Source organism: Lepidochelys olivacea (genome assembly GCF_965140295.1).
Source record: "Lepidochelys olivacea isolate rLepOli2 genome assembly, chromosome: 2".
NCBI lineage: Eukaryota > Metazoa > Chordata > Testudines > Cheloniidae > Lepidochelys > Lepidochelys olivacea.
The window spans coordinates 124393590-124416998 of NC_140412.1; the positions used below are offsets into that span (position 1 = coordinate 124393590).

Consider the following 23409-nt stretch of genomic DNA (forward strand, 5'->3'; position numbering starts at 1 on the left):
TTCCTCAAGGTTCAGTTCTTTCATCAATACTGTTCAATGTGTACATCAACAACTTGCCAGCAACACTCTTGCACAAGTTTATCTAGGCCAATAACATCTGCTGCAGCTACCAAGCTTAGTCCTTCTAACAAATTGACAAGATCCTGAATGATATGAAGCTCATGGCAGACTACTGTAGTCGATGGCACCTGCAGGTGAGCTTCTCCAAGACAGTTTCTAGTATATTGCATCTTCATAATGCAAGTGCAAGCCATAAGTTAATTTTTTCTTAAATGGACAATGCCTGCAGCATGACCCAAACACAGTTTACCTCGGCATGACATTGGAAAGATCACTGACATACCACAACCACTTGAAGAACAGATCAGCCAAAGTTATCACTCAAAACAACTTCCTCGGAAAACTGTCCTGCTCAACCTGGGGTGCAAGCAGCTGTACGCTTAGAACATCATCCCTTGCCCTCTGCTATTCAACAGCAGAGTATTGTGCTCCTGCCTGGTGTCACTCTATTGACACGAGGTAGGTCGATGTAGAACTTAAAGCTCTGAGCATTGTTACTGGGATTTTACATGCAACTCCACTGTCATGGCTGCCTACACTTAGTTACCTACCACCACCTCATGTTCACTGTGAGGGAGCCTCCATCATGCTCCCTGGCATTAAGATCAAAGACTTAAGCCAAACTAGCAGTTAATCTTGTATAGTTGGATTACCTCTTTATAATATACATGTTCTTTGCCTTTGTTATCCATTTTAGTATCAGAATACAATGTAATTCCAGTTATCCAAATTCCCTTTATCTGAACATCCTAATTATGCAAATCCAGTGTCCTCCCCAATGTAGCCCTATGTTAGTTAATAACACTTCCAGTTATCCAAAATGTTCAGATGTCCCCACACCATTTGGCTAAACGGGAGCGGAATGTATTGTATCACAAAACAAGGGACAATAATATTAGTACTTGAATGCAAAACTTTTCCCAAAGGAAGAAAAAGGAGTTGAGGGAGTGGTTACTGTGACAGGGATACAGACTATGTCCACTCCTTTTTCAAGACTGTGATAAGTGTTGTACAAACTATATCTTGTAAGGTATCATCTGAAAACTCATGATTTGCTGGTCATTATTGCCTTGGTAAAATACATGTGGTAACACTGTAAAGTTACAAAATTCTACTGTATGATGTTACTAAGAAATACTCCAAATCTGGAGAAGCCGCCACAAACCAGTTCCTTGGAGACAAAAGACAAATTGTCACCTCTGCCAGGTGTCAATGAAATCAAATGGGCCATCCCATGGTTAAGTGGCCATTCTTTGTCAGGAAAAAGGTTGTGAGCGAGAAATTTATATCATGGCAAGGAAATAGCTGGAGGTTCCTGTCCCTACAGGCTTTCTGTCTCCTGAACCCCAGCTGGAGATGATCCTCAAAGAAGAGGAAAAGGAATAAGAATGGGAAACAGATGCACCAAGATACTCCTCCCTTTTTCTCTACCTACAGCAGTACCTGAGGAACAAAGAAACAGCTTTGAATTGAGAGAGGGATCCTGTCTGAAAGGAATTCAGACAGTAAAACTGCTGAAACAGGTGGTGAGAGACACTTTTGCTTTGAATTCACTTAGCTTGCTTAGTTATGCTAAGGTTAGCTACCTTACTTATGTTAGGTGTTAGTTGCTTTTTACCTTTTATTTCTTTGTAACCAATTCTGAGTTTTATGCCTTTTTACTGAGATTGTAAGTGATTACATCTTTCTGTAGTTAATAAACTTGTTTTATCTAAACCAGTATGCCTGGTTTGAAGTGTTTGTGAAGCTCCATTTGAGAGAAAAGGATTTGTACAATCATTTTCTATTAATAAAATGACAGATTTTATATGAGCTTGTGTTGTCCAGGAGAGAGCTGGGGCAGTACAAGAGGCATATTTCTGGGACTGGGAATTTGCTGGTGTTGATGTGCAGTGTAATTCAAGAATGGCTGGCTATAGCACTCAATGTGTAGTTGGGAGTGTTTTACATGTTGGAGACTGTGTGAGAGCAGACTGGGAGTGGTTGCTCACACACAGCAAAGTGGTGTAAAAGGTTGGAGAATTAAGAGGACACAGCTGTTCAACAGTCCAGATTATACCCTGGGGAATGTCAGTTACCAGTGCAGCTGTTCTGCTCAAAAGCCCCTTCTGTTACCTGATGGTGAGGACCAGGGGTGAAAGTAACTTAAAGGACTTACCGGTATGCAGAGCAGCCAGGATCCTGAGGAAGGTGGGGGCAGAGCCTCAACAGAAAGGGGCGGGCTGGGGGCAGACTCCCACAGCCAACCCTTCAACGCAGCCTGGTGGCAATTTAAAGAGCCCAGGGCTCCCCGCCACTGCTAGTGCTACCCTGGGGCTCCGGCAGTGATTTAAAGGGCCAGGGCTCCAGCTGCTGGCGTGGTAAGGGCAACTGGGAGCCCCAGTTCCTTTAAATCACCACCGGAGCCCCCGGCCGCTGCTGGTACGGTAGGCTGTGAACCGGCTCTTACCAGTACACTGTACCGTACCAGCTTACTTTCACCTCTGGTGAGGACAGAGATGCAGACTGAAAGTTCCATGATTTTCCTGCTCTCCCTGGTGCTTGGCTCCTGGGCTCAGTCTGTTCTGTCCTCCAATCTACACATACAAAAAGTATTGGTCTATTGTACCAAAATGAGTAAGAAATTTAAATCTTATGATCTGAGATTAATGGTGGTGTTAGTTTTATCACATAAGCTATAGGGTTAAATCCAGAGCCCCACACTCCTTTTACGCACTCTTTACGTGAGCAATCTCCCAATGAGATCAAGAGAGAATCACCTTAATTAAAAAAAAATAGAGATTTAAGGATGTGACTCTCAAATAACTCATTCTAAATGTGATGATTTATTTAAATATGAAGATTCAGATGATATAATATACAGTAATTGAAGTGGACAACTATTTTATAAGCCAAATTTCTCTTTTGGTGTAGATAATGCATCAAAAACTTTGCCACCCTGTATAAATATTTTTATTCCAAGTTCATCAAAGTTTTAGAAATACGTTGTTAGATGTGCTTGAATTCATGAGATGTAGAGGGCACTGTTGCACTTACTAATTGTAGACACTATCTGATTTGAGGTCTGAAATCAGCTATTATCCATTTATTTTGTCTTGTGGCTCATATATTGGATATTTATTATTATTTGCCAGAAAACAATGATTGTTTTTTTTTAAAAAAACATCATAACTGGCTTTCTATCTCACCAATGTAAGGATGTGCTATAGCAGTTTCATGAATGATCTTAGCAGCACAGAGTTTATATTTTATAGGCCCTTAGCTGACACACTGATTTCACTCTTGGTTGTTAAGTGTTACGCATGATGCACTGGGAGTTATGATACCAACTCTTTCTGCTAAAGGTGAGCTGGTAAGTGGTGTTTTTGTTCAACTTTTTATCCTGAAGTACAAAGAACAAAGTTCAGGGTTTTGTGTTCCTCTTCGAGGTGTTGATGGCATTACTAACACCTTAATCAGAACAGAGAACGGTTGCATGGAAAACCTGGCAGCCTGTAGGGAAATTACTGAAAGTCAGAGGTGATTTTCAATTATTTTCTTTGAATAGATTTGTTATTTTGGGGCCAAGTTTCCAAAGAAGCCTAATACCAGCCTCAGCTGTGTGTGAGCAAGTCATTTTTTCAACCCCACCTCTCCTGCCATATAGATCAGTGATAGGAGGCGGGTGGTTTGTGAGGAGGTGGATTACCTGCTTCCACCAGCAAAGCGGTCCCCTGACCAGGGGGGAATTCTCCAGGATCCATTTCTACCTACAAGTGGCACAAAGTGGACCTTTGTTGTCACATTGCTGTACCATTACAGCATTTCTTGACCTAACCCACACATGCTAGTCTGTGACCTGTGCTCACCGAATAGGGATACCAAACACATTTCCTGTAACATGCAAAGTGGAAACGAAAAACAAATCCACCCTCAATATTAAATAACATAGTTGCAAGCTTCAACTATGTTAAAAAATATATACATGGAACCTGGCTACATGAGAGACCATAGCTCTTCCTGTGTAATACCTTCATTGTTGTAATCAGAGGCTCCTGACCTAACAGCGGTTTAAAAGAATGATGGTAGCAGAGCATCTGCCACATAGGTCTGCAACTCAAACCTTCCCCCCTACCCCCAGCTCAACATCCTGTCCAAACCAGAAATATGGTGATTTCCTGGACACACTGCAAGGCAGCTTGGTTCAATGGCTTAGGCACTGGGTGCATGAGTCTCAGGAGACCTGGCTCGGTCACTGGCCTGCGGTATGTCTGTAAGCAAGTCACTCCACCTGTCTGTGCTCTTCTTTATCCTCCTGACCTTTTGTTTTGTCTACTTAGTTGTAAGCTCTCCATGGCAAGGAACATCTCTTACTAGTGTATGTACAGGGTCTTGAACAAGGTGCTGCTGAAATATAAATAATAAGAAAGGCCCATTTAGTTTTTCAGAGGTTGGGGAATGGTTGAGTTTCTGCAGTTGTTGTTGTTTTTGTTTTTTCAGCATCCAAAACTATTCAGGGCCCTCTGCCAGGGTGCAATAGTTGGGGAGGGAGTCACTTTGAAGGCTGATTCAATATAAAGGGGTTGATTAAGTTGCAGCATCTTTCTCCATTTTGGATTTGTATTTCTTTGATCTGATGTATTTTAAAATGTTATGAAAAGCCTGGGAAGCTAAGGAAATACACTTTAAAGCAAATACTTAAATAATAGTGCCCTGTACTGAGCAAAAATCATATTTTGGGGCTTGGTGAATTAGTTTCCTATTTGGGATGTGGAGTCCAGGATTTTCTTAGGGTAGTTTATGTACTAAGTGTACCCATGTCCTGTTTCCTTGGAGAACACTGGGAACAAACTGCACACAGGCGGTTTTGTAGAAACCTCATAAGATCCCATGGCCATTTTAGAGACTAAAAACTTAACTTTAACAGATAATCGTCCTTCTCTCAGAGCAGCTTCTCACCCTGTAAGCCTTTCTGCAGAGCTTGCTGGTTTTCAGTCAGGATCCAAATGATCATAAATCACCTGCCTCCACCAAGGTTGTTCCTCAGTGAAAGGGATAATGAGGTATTGTCCTTGCACAGCCTGTTATAATCCAGAAGACGTTTAAAATGCAGGGTGTTGTTTGTTCTTTAGTGTACTACTGCTAGGTTGCCTTCTATCCCTATATTAACTTACTTTTCCAGATTATATGCTGTGCAAATGTAACTCCCATTGGTTTTAGCTCACAATGGTTAATTTATGTAGCACAGAAAGATAACTATCTTCCCTCTGGTCTTGCAGATACCTGTTTCTCGCTTTGTTTGGTTACAGACTTTAAAGTACAGTATCAGCAGTATACATAATTTCTCAGAAAGTGTTAATACATACATTTCACAATGACATTAATGACCAGTGTGTCACTAACTTTCATTTGATACCTTACAGGACACTTTTTCAATAAATACTATGAAAGGAGGTCGAGGAGATGGACAAATATATTTACCTGGGTCAGCAGCTGAGCAGAGACAACTCATTTGAAGGGAAATGCTGTAGGACATGAAAGGCAGGGTGGGCAAGTTTCCACAAAATAAAATGTCTCCAATGGATGATGAACTGCCCTGAGGAAAAGGAAAGAACTGTTGAACTCCACTGTTCTGCCAGCAATGATAGACGGAATGGAAAGCTAGTCAACAACAAAAGCGGAGGAAGAAAAATTCGCTGTCACGCAGAGAGTGATGGAAAGGCAAATATGTAAGATATCACTCTGTGATCACATACTGAATGAGATCAGAAGGCATACAGAGGTGACCTATGTAGTGTAGGCAATGTATGACGCAAAGTGAAGATGGGTGGGTCATGTAGTCTGCAGGCTAGAAATGGAAAGAATGTGTTTGCAACAAAACAGATTGGTGTGGCGTCGACTTGTGTTCGTGGAGGGCCAGATGAGGACAAGCTGGACAACGGTGACTATGAAAGCAGTGTGTTACGTGTAGTGAGTTTGTCAGGCCTATCAGGAAGTGCTGTTACAGAACAACGAACCCTTTGCCAGTTGGCATTGAGGAGTTCTTAGGGTCAGAGTGCTCATTTTCACTTTTCAGCCCCTGCCCTTTACACCTGAGGAACTCCTAATCTGAGCTTTTCCTTGGAATACATGGTCTGCAAAAATGGTGCCCATTACCCCTCCTTTTGTGCAACTGCTCTGCAATAGTAAGAAACTCAGAGAGGTCTAAAGTCCCCAGCTAAAGGAGAGTGCTTTAACCCACACGCTGCTCTTCATGACTTTCTGGATGCAGTTACCGCATGGCATCTTTAACTCTTTCTATGGGGAGCTCCATCCTGGGTGCTTCGACATCCATGAATCCTACATGTATGAGCCTATACCTTTCACCATACAAATAATGTAGCTTTAACTCCCATCTCATCTTAGGGCTCTAAGGGATACCGTTAAAGTCGGATATTAATTTGGTCTGTGTGGTCAATGCCACTACTGGCTATTGGCTTAATTGCTCTCCTTCAGCTGTGACTATTTTGCCACTAGTGGCAGTCCAGGAAGCCCCAGTGAAGAGACTGCAATCCCACAGTCTAAGGATAGAAAAGATAGTTACAGAATGAGGATAATTAAGGTCACTGAAGAAGAGGCTGCTAGAGAAGGGAAGGGTGCTGGTTGTCTCCCAGAAAATAAGTCTAAATTTATAAATCCAAGGTCAGAGAAGGGTCCATGTTTGTTCTGCAATTTTATTCTGATGCCACTTCAGCAACATGATTTTAGTTTTTATGTTTAAGGTTCAGAGTGTGCTAAATAATGACCAGCCACATGAATTCAGATGGGAATAAGTAAAGATTGAATGTATACAGTATTGCTCCTAGCCATTGCTAGCTGAGTTAATAACTCAGTGTTGAAAGAAAAGGTAATATTCCATTCTAATAACCTGACAGTTGTTGAAAGTGTCAGCAAACAACCAGCATGCCCTGCATCCATTATGATCAATTATTGTGTTATGATGCCTGCTGGCTAAAATCATATTTTAAATACATGCTATATTTCTGTCAGGAAAAAAACCCCACAAACATTTAGCTGCTTTATTTACTTCTAAATGGCAGTTCCATTTTCTCTTCTCTGTTGGAGTAAAAAGAATTAACTTCAGCAACAAATAGCTCTGACTCCTTAACAGTGGTTTGCTGAAGCGTTCTGTTCAACCTGAGGCTTGGAGACTTTAGAAACTAGAGCTTGAATGCCTTTCTGCAATAGGGCAGGATGATGGAGGGGAAGTTTATTCCCTCAGCCACCTATATCCACTACTTGTCTCTTGCCTAATATTTAGATTGTAAGCTCTTTGGGGTAGGGACTGTGTTTCTGTTCTGTCTTGTACAGCACCTAGCACAATGAGGTCATGGTCCATGACTGCTACCAGAATACAGTAAATAAAGAGTAAAGGAAGAGTTTATGTGGCGCATGATCCTATAATGGATTTGTTATTATCTACTACTGTCAGTAAAAACAGAAAGTTAGGTTTACAGCAATTACTAGAAAATTCACAAGTTTTTAATTTGATAGATACCAGCAATGTGCTCACTGTGGTACAAGATACAAAATGAAGACTGTCCCTACAGTTCAAAGTTCCCTACAGTGTGCAAATATATGGAAGTGTTTGCTATAGCATTATAGGGGGAAATTAAGGCTTTAGAAGTGGTGGGGGGAAATGTCCCAGTTCTAGAGAGTTGAATTGGTTGATCATTAGTTTACATTGGAAACGCTGAACCACTGAGTCATAGACAGTAAAATAGAAAATGGAACTTTGTCCATCAAGGCAACAGACACTTGGCATGATAGGTGTAGAGAAGGGATATATGGGAGACTGTTTGGTAATATTTTGTTACCATGGCAATGAAACACATTTTAAATAGTAGTTCCAGGCTTTACCCCTAACAATCTTAACTCAAATTCAGCTTATAGTAGAATGACTCAGCAGCAGGGGTATGATTTCATGTCAAATAGATTGAAAGTCTGAGGTCAGATTGATATAGGTTCTGGCATACTTAAAAGCATGTGAGGGAGCTGTATTATAGTGTTTTCTTATTAAGAAGAACTAGAGTTAACATTTCCAAACAGTTTCAGTTATAAGTATCATTTTCCACTCAAAGCTTTACAAAAACAGTTCTCTTTTGGGTCTGGAATCACTTATACCCATGTAAGCTCACAGATTTCTCTTCAGTTCTTTCTGGTTTACACCAGAACAAGTGAGATCAAAATCAAGCTATTAGTTTCTGCCTTGTTGTGAAGATCCTGATTCTTCCCTACCTTTAATTTCATGTGGTTGTTACTCCTTTGCAGTGAGCATTTTCCTACCAATATTTCTACACTTTTTTTTAAAAAACTTTAAACTAGGAAATTAAATTAAATGCAATTATATAATACTTATATAGCTTCCTACTTCCTCCCTCACTCTTGCTCACGAAAGCTTATGCTCTAATAAATTGGTTAGTCTCTAAGGTGCCACAAGTACTCCTTTTCTTTTTGCGAATATAAAGTGAGTTATCATTTAAATGCCTATATTAGAATATTGAAGTCACCTGGTAAAATGTGTTATCAAAGTGTTTGTGGAGAGGATTGCAAACATGATAAAAAGGTGTAAGGAAGGAGAATCATAGCCGATACTGAAAAACAGGGAGGGAAGGATGGTATAGACATATGCCCATGCTTCTCCTCCTTCCTCTGCACCAGCCAGTAGAGCTGGCCAGGCACAGTAAGTATAGCAGCCCATTAAGCACCGTGTGTGTACCTGTATCAGACACAGCGTCTTTGGGAGCTTTCATTGTGGGAATGCACCTCTGGGTAAACTCCATGAAGCATGTACATTTACAGCTCTGATTTGAGGCCAAGTCTTTTGCACAGAGAATGCATTTCTTGCAGAGTTTATTATACACTGCTCCTGCATGAAAACAATCCTGATCCTACTTAAATATTCCATCACTTGGCCTTTAAAGGAAGACTTGCTGTCTTCCTAAAAGGTACACTGGAGCTCAGCTACAATGTATTGAAGTCAATGCAGGGCTAACTGGGTGAAATTCTACAGCCTGAGTTATGCAGCAAGTCAGACTAGACAATCACAGGGGCCCTTTTGGGTCCTACCATCTAAGAATCACCAGTATTAACAGTATGTGATACTAGTCATCTGTCTTATTTTCCTGAAGAATTTCATGTTTTATTCGCTATCTGGAACGAATACGTCTCCTCTCTCTAATTTATTGAGATAAAGAACCGAGCATAGGGACTGCACCCTGTTAGTGTCCCTGGGAGTACTAGCCACCTGGTGGAGAGCATGAGCCCATTGCCCTGCTACTCTTTAGCACCAGCCAACAGTGCTGACTAGGTGGAAGAGAGCACTCTAGCCTCCTAAAGAGTGGTTACTTCTTTCTTCCTGGGACGGCCTGGGGAAGCATTGTGCTTTGCAGATGCAGTGCAGCTCTGCAGCACCTGACTGCAGGCTTGTGCTGGAAGAGTGCCATCTAGCCCTCAGAAAGTAGCCCTCACTCTGGTCTGTACAAGGTCTGCTATTGCATTTCCTAATAGCTGTGGCCTACATATTTGAGCGAACAGCCTTTTTATAGCAATATCCTCATGGGTGCTTCCATCATTAGAAATAGGTGGATCTTTCACGGCTGCAGAAGGAGATACAATTTTTCCCCCTTACCTGAAGACAGCTCAGGGAACACACCTTGAAATAATCCCGAGCGGAAGTATATTCTGGCTGATGCCAGCGTGCATGCCTCTTAGCATCTGCTCTAAGTCCCTTATTATCTTTATGATCTGCATGGACAATGTAAATATTCTCAAGCTTAAGCTCATCTGGAAAGTTAAGATTCATTGCAGCAACTGTCTGGGTATCAGGAACGAAGGAAGGAAAGGAGAGATAGTGAGAGGAAAAGGTGGAGCATGGGGGGCAGGGAGAGGGAAGAGGTAAGTGGAAGGACATCCAGGGAAAGGGGATAAGAGGTGATCAGAGCAAACAACCAATTCACACAGGATGCAGCTACACAGCAAGCAGGAGCCCAGGGCCGTGAGTCTCCCATCCCGGGTCAAAAGACTCCGGTTTATGCTACTGGGCTAAAATGAAATGTGTAGATGTTGCAGCTCAGGCTGGACCTTGGGCTCAGAAGTTCATCCCCTTCCTAGGCTTTAGAGCCTGAGTTGCAATGTCTGCACAGCTATTTTTAATGCGGTAGCACAAGCCCTGTGAGCCCAAGTCTGTCAGCCCAGGCTCAGAGGCTCACTGCTGCAGGCTGCGTAGATGTATCCAGGCAGGAAAGACAGTACAGCGTCCAAACAGCTGCAAATATGAAATTGTAAATATCAGGGCTGCACAGGAATGGAGTGTGACGGGGTACACTCACCTCTTATGAGTGCCTCCTGGCTGCAAACCTGCATTTGCTCTTTCTGCTTGTGGTGTCCCCCTGTTGCCCTCATCAGGTGGGTCTTCAGGGGCTCAGCCCTCCAACTAAGTCACTCAGTTAATAGGGGAAAAGATGGATGAACCACTTTCAGGGTAAAAGGCCCAACAGGGCCTGTCCCTATGCCCTTGTTAATGTCTTTCACCCTGTCTCTGGGCTTACTCCTCAGCCCCTTCTGAGCTAGCTTTAAGTGTATACCTGCCCTGGTATGGAGTTTTGCCCCACCCCCATGGCTTTCTCCCTGGAGAATTTGTCCTCAGCTGTTGTCATGTTCAAATTCTAGCCCCTTTCTTGGGTTTTTGGTACTGAGTCATATCCCCTTCTTGGGGCGTAGACCACTTCCCCAGCAGCTAGTGGGGGTGGGGAGGAACCCAGGCCTGCCCACTATTTTGGGTTCTAGCCCAGGAACCCTATATATAGTGCCACATGCTGCTTTAATAGTTGCAGCTGCTGCCTTCACTGGGATGCATCTCACATAGCCTCTTCCTCTTCACCCTTACCTCAAAGCTGAATTTCTCAATTCCTCTTCCTCCTCACTGAGTGCCAGTGATACCAGAACCCATCCTCTGGTTCTCCCTTGAGCTCTAGCAAGAAGCACCCTTCCTTACTCTTCTGGTCCCAGGCAGGAACTGAGTAGCTCAACCCCTGCAGCTCCATTAAATTTAGCCTGCTATACTCTGATTGGCTGCTTCCCTGCAGCTTTTCTAGGCAGTCCTGGAGGACCCACCTTTATGGCTTCTTTACAGGGGAAGGGTGTGGTGGGACCAGAAGGCCTCCAGCAGGGGGCCTCAAAGGGCCTGGTACACCCCATCACATGTAGTACACCAAACTGCTACGGTGCCAGTAGAATGCCAGGTGTATCACGACCTATAGGTGCTTCAGCAGCCACACTTTGTAGGCGCTAGTCCTGGTGGGATCCAGTAACCACTCAGACATGTGACTAAGGGAAAGGGTATTTCACTAGGGTTGGCAGAAAAGGTTGTAAATACCCTAGGTACCGATGCTTAAACCACGGCAGTTCAAGGTGAGCAGTAACCATTCTTATTCTGGGCCCCTGGGGCAGTTCAGTGGAGAGAGAGGGCTCTTTACACTTAATGCCTGGGGTGCTCTCTCCAGTCCAGTCTCTATTCAACAAATAGGGGCTTGAAGGTTTTCAGGCCAGGTTCAGTTAGTGTTGCTCATTGGAGCCCTTCTGCACTGCCTCTCCGCCCAGCCACTGCTGCTCCCCTGGATGTCCCACATAGATCTGCACTCAGCTGTACTGTCTGGCTGTCACCGTCTATTTCATACCTCTGTCCACAGTTGCTGGGGATACTTCTCTGAAGCTAGCTAGCTAGCAATATGGCCCCTGCATCCAGATTCTCTCCAGCTCCTGGCTAGCCTTGCAGTCACCACTTTCCAAACAGAGGCTGGCCACTTTCTGGTTCAGGACTTTTCCCTTTACCTGGTCAGGAGGAAGGGGATGTGCAGCGAAAAGGTAGCTATAGTCCCCTCTTAGCAGATCCATCACAATATCATTGTTGACCAGGGGATCCTGGAAGTCATTTCAGATAGGGAGAATTCTTTATTCGTAACTGTCCCTGCGAGCTCCTGCTCTTCCTTGCTTAGACCATGTAGCTGTGAAAAGAAACCCTGCTGGAATAGGAAAGGTATCCCTCACTCCAGTCAAGGGATGAGGGTGGGAGGCTGAAAAACAATGAGTCACATATTGGGCCTCGCTTCACCCACCCCACTGCTCCTTCAAGTGCAATCTTAACTACAGCTGTATGGAGGGAATGCATTTCTGTTCCCAGGAGCTAACTCCATGCTCAGGAGTTATTGCTTTTCTACTTTCCCTGTACCAAAGTGGCTGAAATATGAACTAATGGTTACCTCCATCCAACCACACCTTTTGCATCCTACTCATCTAGGTACCTCAAGAGACCTGTAACTTTTGTAGCACTGAAGTGCTTTTAAAGTCACCTTAACTGTTTCTTCTGTCATCTCCCCACGCCAGAATACATTGAAAGACAGTTTTATAGCCTTTGTTCTTTTGCAGGGATCATCTCCAATCATTTTTGTCTTTGTCCTTTAGTGATGAAGGAACTTGAATATTTTCTAAGTCTGGAGTCTGCATGCACAGTCAGAATGTAATGTTCTGTCTTGAGGAAAAGGAAAAGGTTTTCTAAAATCCCCTTAGAGGTCCACTTGTCTCCTCTTGATTCTCCCTAGAGTACTCCTGTCCTCCTGTACAGTGACTTTTTCAAGCCCTCTGTTTATCACTCACTGTCATCCAGTCTTGGAACGGAACCCATATCTTGTGACTTAGCATACGTGACCAAGTACATAGAATACTCACAGCTGTGTTCAGTTTGCAATCCATATGCTGGTATGTTTTTTGTTTCCATAAAACATTTGTCAGATAACTGAACAATAAAACACAACATCCTAGTTTGTTCCTGGACAATTTGTGAATGGAAAATAGGATAAATTCAATAGATAAATTATTTGGTGCAATTAGTTCTTACCTCGTAGAAATCTGATCAGTATTGCACTTATTCCTGGATCATATTCTTTTCTTCCTTGAAATTTATCTGTTGCTTCTTTTTGAGGTTGTGGTTGCTTTATTAAAGTTCAGAGTGACTAAAGTTGCTGGAAGCAAATGTAGTTGTCTCTGGGGGGAAAGGGCAACATTCTAACTATGATCATAGTGTCCAAGATTATTAAATTTATTAATCACACCACCTTTAGAGATACTTGGCTCGATGTTTTTCTTTAAAAGGGTAATTATATAAGGTCAAATTACTCAGCCATAAGATTGTGCCTAAGGACACGCCAGTGATATCGATGGGAATCAGAGGTGCTGGAACTAGGAGTGCTGGGGGTGCAGCAGAACCCCCTGGCTTAAGTAGCAACAACCAAATACATGGTTTCCACTTTCAGCACCCTCACTATAAAAATTGTTCCAGCACCCTGATGGGAGCTTTCAGAGCAGGATTTGACTAATAGTTCTGCTTAGTTTCTTATTCTAATTATTGTAAGGTAAATTAGCACAAGCAATTAAAACTTATCTCAGAGATGTATTCATTTCATTCTGGCTTTTTGTCTCAGTAACTTCTTATAAAACCTAATCATTCTGATCCATCTGATCTGATTCAATTCAAACTGTACAAACACATACACACGGAAGCAAAAGAGTAGTCCTCCCACGTTTTCAAGTATTTGTCTATGTGGTTTATCAAAAGCAATCCAGAGAAGCAGCAGGAACACTATAGTCGGGCAGCAGGAATAATCAAGCAAATGTGTGCTGTGCATGCTCAAGAGGAAAACACTGCAGCGCATGCATTCAGTTACAGAAATGAAAATTCTGCCAAGTGCGTCAGACTTGCTCTCAGTTCCGGGAAGATAAAGCACGAGCATAAACAGATTTTCAATGTGTAAGCGGGGGAATAGTCCCGCTATTGTGGGGAACTTTCCTGGCTTCTGCACTACCCCGGGGAAGTGGGCTAGCGAAAGGATCTGAGTCCTGGCTCCCACTTCCTTTACCCAGTGGCCTCCCTTCCACTCTCCTGTCTGGCAGAGTCCTCGTAACCCCAGCAAGGCTGGGCCCAGGATTCCTGGGGGCCTCAACCTCCAACCCTGCTGTGGTCACCTAGGACAGGGGCTAGGGTGTCCCCATTCCAGGGTACTCTCTCTGCACTGGGCACTTCTCTGACCCACTGACCATTACATACAAGTTAAAGCAAATGCAAGTTATTTAATCAACTATTAATTTTAAAAAGAGTAAGGAAAAATGGGAAAGGTTAAAGGAAACACACCAACGCGCTCTGTGGCAGGGAACATCACAAACAGTGTCTCTGGAATGTCAGGGCAGTTCACAGTCTGTTCCTTGTAAGTCCCAGGTCTTCTTCTCAGGCCCTGGCTGTGCTGCAGGGATGCTGTGGGTCGGATAGTTGCTCTGGTGGTGGCCACATGCTCTCAGGCTCTAAGTGGTAGGACCCTTCTTCCCAGTGTCGCCCCGCCCTGTCGGGGTTATGATCCAAGCCTGGCCTGCAGAGCCCCTTGGCTGAGGTGTCTCCCTGTGCTGGGCCTGCTGCCCAGGGTCCCCCTCGATCTCCCCAGCTGCTCACCGCACCCAGCTCCAGACTGCTCCAGCCCGCTCCAGCCCCAGCTCCACCACTCTGTCTCAGCACTGCTGCTGCTGCTCTGCCTCCAGCTCCCTGGGCTGCTTCTCTGGCCCCTCTGGCTCTGGTTGCTGCAGCTCTGCTCCCAGGACAGGTCTGCTCTCTCTGGGCTGTGCCTCTGGCTTTGAGGCTGCAGCTCCCAGGACAGGGTTTGCTCTCTCTGGATCTGGCCCAGCTCTGCTCCCCAGCTCAGCTTGGACCCTGGCTTTCTCCTTAGCTCAGCCCCTCTCTGTCTGACCCAGGCAAGTCCAACTCACATGGAGGACGGGACCTCCCTGGCCTCCTGACTCTCTGATTAGCCTGCCCACCCTGTCATTCAGGCTAACCTGGATCATTGGCCTCTCCCCATTGTTCCTGGGGGCTGTCAGTCTCAGGGTCCTGATTCCCCATCTACTCTTCCCCCTTTTTAGTACTGGGAGCTAGCAACTAAAACACCCCCACTGAATGTTAGTAAGGGGGCAACAGTCCCCTTACATGTGCAACAAGTTAATGAGCAAAATCCTGCACTTTCCCTTCTGATTTAATACAGAGTGCAGCTGTGTATGAGGGATAACACTTTATTTTGAAGGCCACTGTGATTGTCAATACTTCACGCACTGGATTTATTCAGAAATATCTTGCAAATGTTATCAACATTTTCCTGTTATGGTATGGTATTGTTTCCATTAGCTAATATTATTAATGGATAGAAAGGGCACTTCATAAAGTTCTTACTATGGACAAGTTAGTTACCAATAAAGTTTTGTGAAACCTGCTGTTAAGTGACTGAGAAAGATTCACCCCCATGCAAAAGCAGAGACTGGTTTAGGCACAGAAAAGATGTAGCTAGTATCTTCCCTATTCATTGACTGCCGGGGGCAGATTTGTCCTCTAGCACAGGCTAGGGAACCCATCAGCGATGTTCTAACTTGTGTACCTGTTGCAATGGCTCCTATGAGCCACCCTACAAGCACATAACTGACGGGGAACAGGTCTTCTTTGGCTATTCCCCCTCCTGGCCATGGTATGACCCTTTCCTTTTTTAGCCCATCTCAAGCCCACTCCAGAACACACACTGATCTGAGCCATTGTGGATCTAGCTCTGCCTCTGGAGTAGGAGCCTCCTGGGCAAGGGACTTTATCCCTTTTCTATGGTTCTTTTCCCCTAGCCTAAAACAAGAAAAGAATTGATAAAAAGTATTTAATGTCATTAACTTCTCTCTCTTCCTTCTAATCTCCCCACAGTGCAGTCACTTATATTTCATTAGCACATTCATTTAACACAAGCTGCATTTTATTATTTGGACCACACGTAAAGCAGACACCATATCCTCTTCATGTGAATGAAACAAGATGTTCATTTTACTTCCTTTGGAAATTATTCAAAACCCTCTATTACTTTCAAGGGTCAGATAATTTAGACAGGACTTTGCAAAATTTTCACTTGATTCTATATCTTAAATAATGAGAAGAAGTCAGCAAATAATATTTCCTTAGGAGGTAATTATTTTTCAAAGCACGAGGACCTAGTTTTGATTCAAATAAGGAAGTCGGAGGCTAGTCTATGCTTTTATCATTGACCTCTCAGAGCACACTTTTAAATCAAATGTAAAAGTCATATTTCTTTAATAAGTAGAAAATACACGATTAAAATTTTACTAGGCCTAAACTTTACTTTTGGTGCATTACATCATTAAACTTCCATAGTATTATAGAATGTGAAATCCACATAAAGCATTTGTATGATTTTTATATAAAGAAAACTTTACACTTGTTAAAAGAACTCTATCAAGTATTTTTATGTAATATATAAATACGTCTTACCCTGCTAATATTATTGGAGGTGACTTTACCTCTGTGTACAGCATTTGTGAGGCCACTACTGGAATTCTGTGACCAAGTCTGGTGACCACATTTACTATAAAGGATGCTGAAAAATTGGAAATGATGCACAGAACAGCCACCAAAATAATCTGAGGGCTAGAAAAAGTGCCTACCAGTGAAATACTTAAGAAGTTCAATGTGTTCCTGTGCAGGCATAATTTCTATCTGTCAAAAATGCACCCACAGATTGTCACCAATCTTAGCCCTGGTCTACACTTAACGTTTAGATTGCCCTAGCTATATCATTCAGGAATGTGAAAAATCCACACCCCTGAATGCTATAGTTAACCCAACCTAATCCCCCAGTGTAGATATGACTAGGTGGATGGAAGAATTCTTCTACAGTGAGGGAAAAATCCTTTCCGTCCATGTAGAAAGCATATACACTGTGGTGCTGCTGCAGCTGTGCTACTGTGCAGCCCACAGTGTTGACACACCCTTAGCAGTCAATTGTCTACCTTCATTATTGCAGGGCAAGCCAGGTAGTTAAACATGCAAGTTCAAAAATATACATTTGCTATTCATTTGTGCAAAAAGATTGTAATTAGCCGCTCAAAGTTCAGAGGGCATTCCAGAGCCAGCTTAATTTTGGACATGTACTGCTACACAAGCTCCTCTTTAAATCCATAATACAGTCATCTAGGTTACATGGACCTTGGTACAGTACATCCCCGTTGGCAGCCATTCCTGGTGCAGCCTCCCAGAAGAAATTAAAGTTGCTGTGCCATTGTGGGAAGCTCTGTACGCTCCCCTTGAAGCTCTCATACTGACCACTGTCAGATAGCGGTATTTGTCTAGAGGAACCACTGGTCTGACCCAGTATCAGATATATTAATCATAGAATACTAGGGTTGGAAGGACCTCAGGAGGTCATCTAGTCCACCCCCTGCTCAAAGCAGGACCAGTCCCCAATTTTTGGCCCAGATCCATAAATGGCCCCCTCAAGGATTGAACTCACAACCCTTGGTTTAGCAGGCCAATGCTCAAACCACTGAGCTATCCCTCCCCCTTGAAGGTATGTACCCGCTTTTAAATATTAATGTATGTACAATACAATATTTTGGGGCTTTACCTGATGGAGCACAAAAGCCTCTGGAATGTGGTTCACAAAGAAATCTGGAATATAAGAGAACAGGAATAAAACAAGTGTGTAGCTTTGGAATAATAGAAGGAAATACAGTTTTGGGAGGGGTCTTGGGTGCTCAGGCTGAAGAGACCGAAAAATTGAAAATGAAGGACCCTCCTCAAGAACCTGCTTAGCTCAAACAATTCTGAGCCCTATTTTGCAATCCTTATTCACAATGAATAGCACTTCAACAAGTAATACCATGGAAGCCAGAGGGACTAGATGGGTAAGTGCTGAACAGAATGAGTAAAGTTAACAAAATCTAGCCCAGTAGGGTCTGTTTTCCCTTGAAATATAGCCACATGTTTTTAAATAGCTTATATGGTAGAATATACATGCTACTATAGACAAGCAGCTGACAAGTCCCATGAACAAAGCCAGTTCATTATTTGCCGGCCTATCAGGTAGAGTTGAGGAGCAACATGATATTGGGCTTCAAACAGGCTAAAACGGGTTGTGCTGTCCAATTTGTGGTATGGATTTGACATCAGGACCTGTTACAGGCATCTAGAAGCTTTATGTGATAAGTTCCATTTATGACATCTGTGTGCCATACTCCACACCACATAGCAGGATAAAGCTATCTATAATAATAACAAGGAGTCTGGTGGCATGTGTCTCTTCATGTATCAGTATAATAATGCCTGCATCTGTAATTTTCACTCCATGCATCTGAAGAAGTGGTTTTTTACCCACGAAAGCTTATGTCCAAATAAATCTGTTAGTCTTTAAGGTGCCACCAGACTCCTTGTAGTTTTTGTGGATACAGACTAACATGGCTACTTCCTGATACTATCTATAATGAGGTTTTGGAATGCAGCCACTCTACAGGGATTGAAGCCATGTTCATCACATCACAATTACACTGAGCAGGTCATGTGTTGAGGATCAAGGACACGAGAATGCATACAGCAGTTGCTGCATGGCGAACTGAAAGTGGGTAATACAAGGCAGCCCGAAGAAATGCTTCCAGGATGTACTGAAGCAGTGCAACATTGACATTGATGGCTGGGAGTTGTCAATAACAGATGGATCATGCTGGTGAGCTGCAGTCAACAACAGTGTTAGTAAGTTTGAGATTAATTGCCATATGGATCTTAAGGCTTAGAGACTGAGTCATCAATAGTGGCAGATTCAGTGGGCACAGACTGTAATCCCTTCCTCAATATTGAGCTACACATGGTCTCAATGCATAAAGGACCATCACTCGCGCATCAGCTGGTTTAGCCACAATCTTATTCACAGGTCTTGAATCAGTGTCAGACAAAAACCCAACAAGTAGGAGTTGCATATGGGTCTCATCTACTGAAAATGAAACACTTATAATAGTTTCATTATTGCACACACCCACACAAAAAGATGAATAGAAAAATGTATTTCATTGTGTATCAGTTTTTAATTGATCCATTGACTAGGAAAAGATAAAAGATTTTTTACCAGGATATCTAAGGAAAGTGCCATTTTTGCTACTGTCTTACAAAACAAAAATAATGGGCCAGGTTATGGACTGGTGTAAAGTGGCATAGCTACACTGAAGCTCTGATTTACATTAACTCAGGATCTGGTCCAAAGTTTTTAAACAGGGTTTGGAATGTCTCATGGCATCTCTTGGGGAAACTATGAATGACATTAAGCTAGTCCTACATTAAATTAAATTTGCCACAGAGACAGAAAAGATCAAATTGCTCTAAGCAAATTTAAATCCAGTGCTTAATATCAGGTTTGAATCACATACAGACTTTTACCAGCTAAATCACTGTAAATATTTCTTTATACAGCATATAAAGCCTTTATACCAAGGCTTCTATGTAATATAGAGTAGCTTAACAAAGGAGGCAATAGCACACATTGGGAAAAAACAGATCCTTGTCCATTTAAACATGCTTCTCAATTATTCTAATAAGAACAGGGCTACGTACATCAAACATACCTTTGTCTCACAAAATGTAATGTGGACTGGAATAAAGATATTTTAGCAGATATTTGGGGGTGTTCTACTATGCAGTTTTTGTGTATTATCATGATGAGCAAAGAATGAACTATTGAGTCAGAGAGTAGCAGAGTTTGCAGGAATCAAGGTGGAAGATAACAAGGGTGTGGAAAGAGTTTTTGCAATAGACATGGAAAGGAAGGGATGGATTTTGGAGGTGTTGCAAACGGAGAAGCAAAATGATCTGGAAAGAACCTAGATGAGGACAGGGAAGAGTTAAAAATAAACTAGAGATTCTGGGCTTGACTGCCTGGGAGAAAAGTGGAGTTCTCAGAGATGGAGAAAGTGAGGTAGGGGAGAAGGAAGTGATTTAGGAGAGAGAAGAAAGCTTCCTAGTTAATTTGAGGAAGCAGCAGGACCTCTCTAAGCTGATCACTGAAAAATTGGCAGTGATAAGAGGCTGAATGAAGTAAGTGATCTCACAAGTACGGCTAGCCAGAAAATAAGAATTCCATTTCATAAAAAGTGTCAAGTTTTTGGCATTTATTTTCATTTCTCATTGGAATGAAATTGAGACCTTTCAAAAAGTGACACACTGAGAAACTCAACCCACAATAGCTAATAACCCCGTGATTAGGCCATTCAGTTAGGACGGGGGGAGATCCAGGTTCTGAGGCAGAGCACCAAGCTCTAGTCAGTCTCCCTTGCTGTGGCTGAAGGACTATTTACATAAAGTGGAACAATTTCAACACAAGAGATGGAGAAGGAATGACTCTATAGTCCAGTGGTACTGGCACTCATCTGGAATATGGGGAACCCAGGTTCCACTTCCTGCTTTGCCTGACTCCACCACAAACAATAAAATATCAATGTAGTGAGGAGTGGTCTGAGATATTTGATCAATCTTTATGATATTGATAATTAGTTTATGCTTAATTAAAACCCACCAAAATTGTTTCCTGAAGATGGGATTTTTGAAAAGGGCTCATTGTTAGCCTAATTCTGCATGTGCTGAAGTCAACGGGAGTTTTCCCATTGACTTCAGTTGGAAGAGAGTTAGGTCAATGCTGAATGCTTTGGAAAAGACCATCTTTTCTTGCTTAGCACTTGGGACCAAATTCTCTGTTGGTGTAAATTGGTACAGTCCCATTTAATTCAGTGGAGCATCATCCATTTAAACCAGCACAACATTTGGTCCTTTATGTCCAGAAATACCTGATGTAGATATCAATATAGTTATGGTAATCATATACATTGTGGGTGAAATTATGCCTTTGAAGGCAATAGAATGATAGCAGGAATGAACAGAGCCCTTTTTGTTTATTTTCTTTTTTGTGCTTACCTGTGTTTTCTGGTGCTTTGTCTACATGAGCTGTATTTTCATTTAGAACAGTATAAAGAAGTTAAGGAATTTTTAATCCAGATACTCACTGGGCTACATACAAACTACAAAAAGAAAGGAGTACTTGTGGCACCTTAGAGACTAACCAATTTATTTGAGCATAAGCTTTCATGAGCTACAGCTCACTTCATCGGATGCATACAAACTACAGTGTTTCCAAACACATTTTGGAACTATGCTATGGTATTCAATTTATGTTTTAATTAAATAGAAGCAAACTCTAAGCCAGAAGTGACACATTCCTTTATGAACTTTTCAAGTTGATATAATTCATGGATTCCCATAAACCTTTTATAACTCAGTCATTTCTAGGTGTGAGAAAATCAGCAGCACTTAATCACTTTAGTCCTGTGGAAATGAACGGGCCAAATCACTGGAATAAATGTTACTCGTTGTAATAGTTTCAAAAACAGGCACTAAACTGAAATATGAGTAGAAGTTGAACTACTGCCAAAGGAGGGAAATAATTCTTCAGTTTTAGAAATAGTGAGATACACCAGGTTTCACCCTGGTATGAGATTTTTGGGGTTGTACAACTTTCAAAGGACAACAGCATCTATGGAGGTGGGGTGGGGAAATCCCTGTTACTACTATCAGTAATTTATTAAATAGGAGGGAAGAAAAGTGTATTCCTCACAGTAGTCAGTTTGAAGCTGAGTTATATTTGTAATTGTATATTTACACACACACACACACAAATCCAAATCCACTTCCTACTTAAGGGACTACAATAATTAGACCCAACTGCTGTCTCACTGAAATCAAAAGGAGTTTTCACTATTGACTTCAGTGGAAGAAGAATGGAGCCTTTAATTAGCACGATTGCTCTTTGATACTGATAAATGTACAAAGACCAGATGTCAGCAGTTTGGAAGCATTAAGACCATTTTTTTAGTAAGCAAATTTTCATCACACTAAGTTATTGTGCTCTTGCCTGTGTGACAAAGCTCTGTCCTTGCCTCCGTGGGTCCCGTGTTTCCTGGCGGATTTTGCTAGCCTCAGAGGCTCACTGTGACCCTCCACGTAACCCTTCTCTCTCTAGAGACACAGGTCACAGTCTACTGATCCATTTTCATCATAAGCCAGCGAGGGAGGTGAGGAGAAGTTATCCTTCCTTGCACAGTCTCTGTTGTCTCCCAGTCTTAGTGATTAATCAGGGGGCAAAGGTGGGAGTGGGGGGAGCCCAGGCCCACCCTCTACTCCAGGCTCCAGCCCAGGGACCCTAATAGTATCAGCTATGGTAGCTGACCTTGTAGAAACAGAACATGTACAATTCCCTGGGATACTTCCCCCACAGCAGCCCTCACTTCCTCAAGCTCCACTTCACCCTTACCACAGGGCCTCCTTCTTTGTGCCTGATATGGTGTGTACTACTCAGCCTCTCCAACAGCACAACTTCCTCCCACAACTCCTGACATGCACACCCACCTGACTAACTGGGAGACTTTTAACTAGTTTCGGCCAGCCCCTGATTGGCTTCAGGTATCCTAGCCTTCTCCCTGCCTTCTGGAAAGTTCTTAATTGGCCCCAGGTGTCTTAATTGACCTGGAGCAGCTACCATTTCACTTATCCTGGTACTAGGGATTTGTTTAGCCTGGAGCTAATATATCTGTCTCCCACTACTTTTCCATAGCCATCTGGCCTTGCCCCAACACATATCCCCCCCCGCTCAACACCATAGAGTTGGGCATCTTGGGACGCCAGGCAGTATGCTCGTGACAGACCATCAGCGTTGCCATGGTGGCATCCAGCCCTGTGCCGTATGTGAAACTGGAATGGTTGGAGGGATAAGAACCACCTGGTAACCCTTGCATTCTTTTCCTTATTCCGCTGCATCCGCTGGAGGGGTGCATGGTCCATCAGAAGAGTAAATCGCCGGCCTAAGAGGTAATAACGCAGTGTATCCATAGCCCATTTGACAGCAAGGCATTCTCTCTTGACTACTGCGTATCTCTGTTCTCTTGGGAGAAGCTTTCTGCTGAGGTAAAGGATTGGGTGTTCCTCTTCTCCCACCATTTGCGACAGAATTGCCCCCAACCCCACCTCGGAAGCATCTGTTTGTAAAATAAATTCCCTGTTAAAGTCCGGGGCTATGAGTACGGGGTCATTACAGAGGGCCATCCGAAGGTCTGTAAATGCCCCCTCTGCTCCGTCGGTCCACTTTACCATGTCTGGACCTCGGGCCTTCACCAGGTCCATTAGGGGACTTGCCTTAGTGGCAAAGTGGGGAATAAACCGTCTGTAGTAGCCTACCACACCTAGGAACACAAGGACCTGCTTCTTTCGGGTCAGCCGGGGCCAGTTTTGAATTGCCTCTAGCTTATTCCTTTGGGGCTTCACTATGCCCCTTCCCACAATATATCCCAGATACCTAGCTTCTGCTAGCCCTATGGCGCATTTAGTGGGATTAGCAGTGAGGCCAGCCCGCCTTAAGGTGCGCAGTACTGCCTCAACTTTCT

The 23409-nt window shown here is 43.0% G+C and overlaps 1 protein-coding gene across 1 annotated transcript in view; it reads right to left on the reverse strand.

The window, feature by feature from the left end:
* Positions 1-23409, reverse strand: part of LOC311516753 (glutamate decarboxylase 1-like) — a gene marked incomplete at its 5' end in the record, with an annotated part of 94222 nt that overhangs the window by 68264 nt on the left and 2549 nt on the right. Inside the window, 2 exons of the mRNA XM_084621095.1 lie at positions 12974-13067; positions 17565-17608. Coding sequence (XP_084477221.1) covers positions 12974-13067; positions 17565-17608 — 138 coding nt within the window. The remainder of the gene's footprint in view (positions 1-12973; positions 13068-17564; positions 17609-23409) is intronic.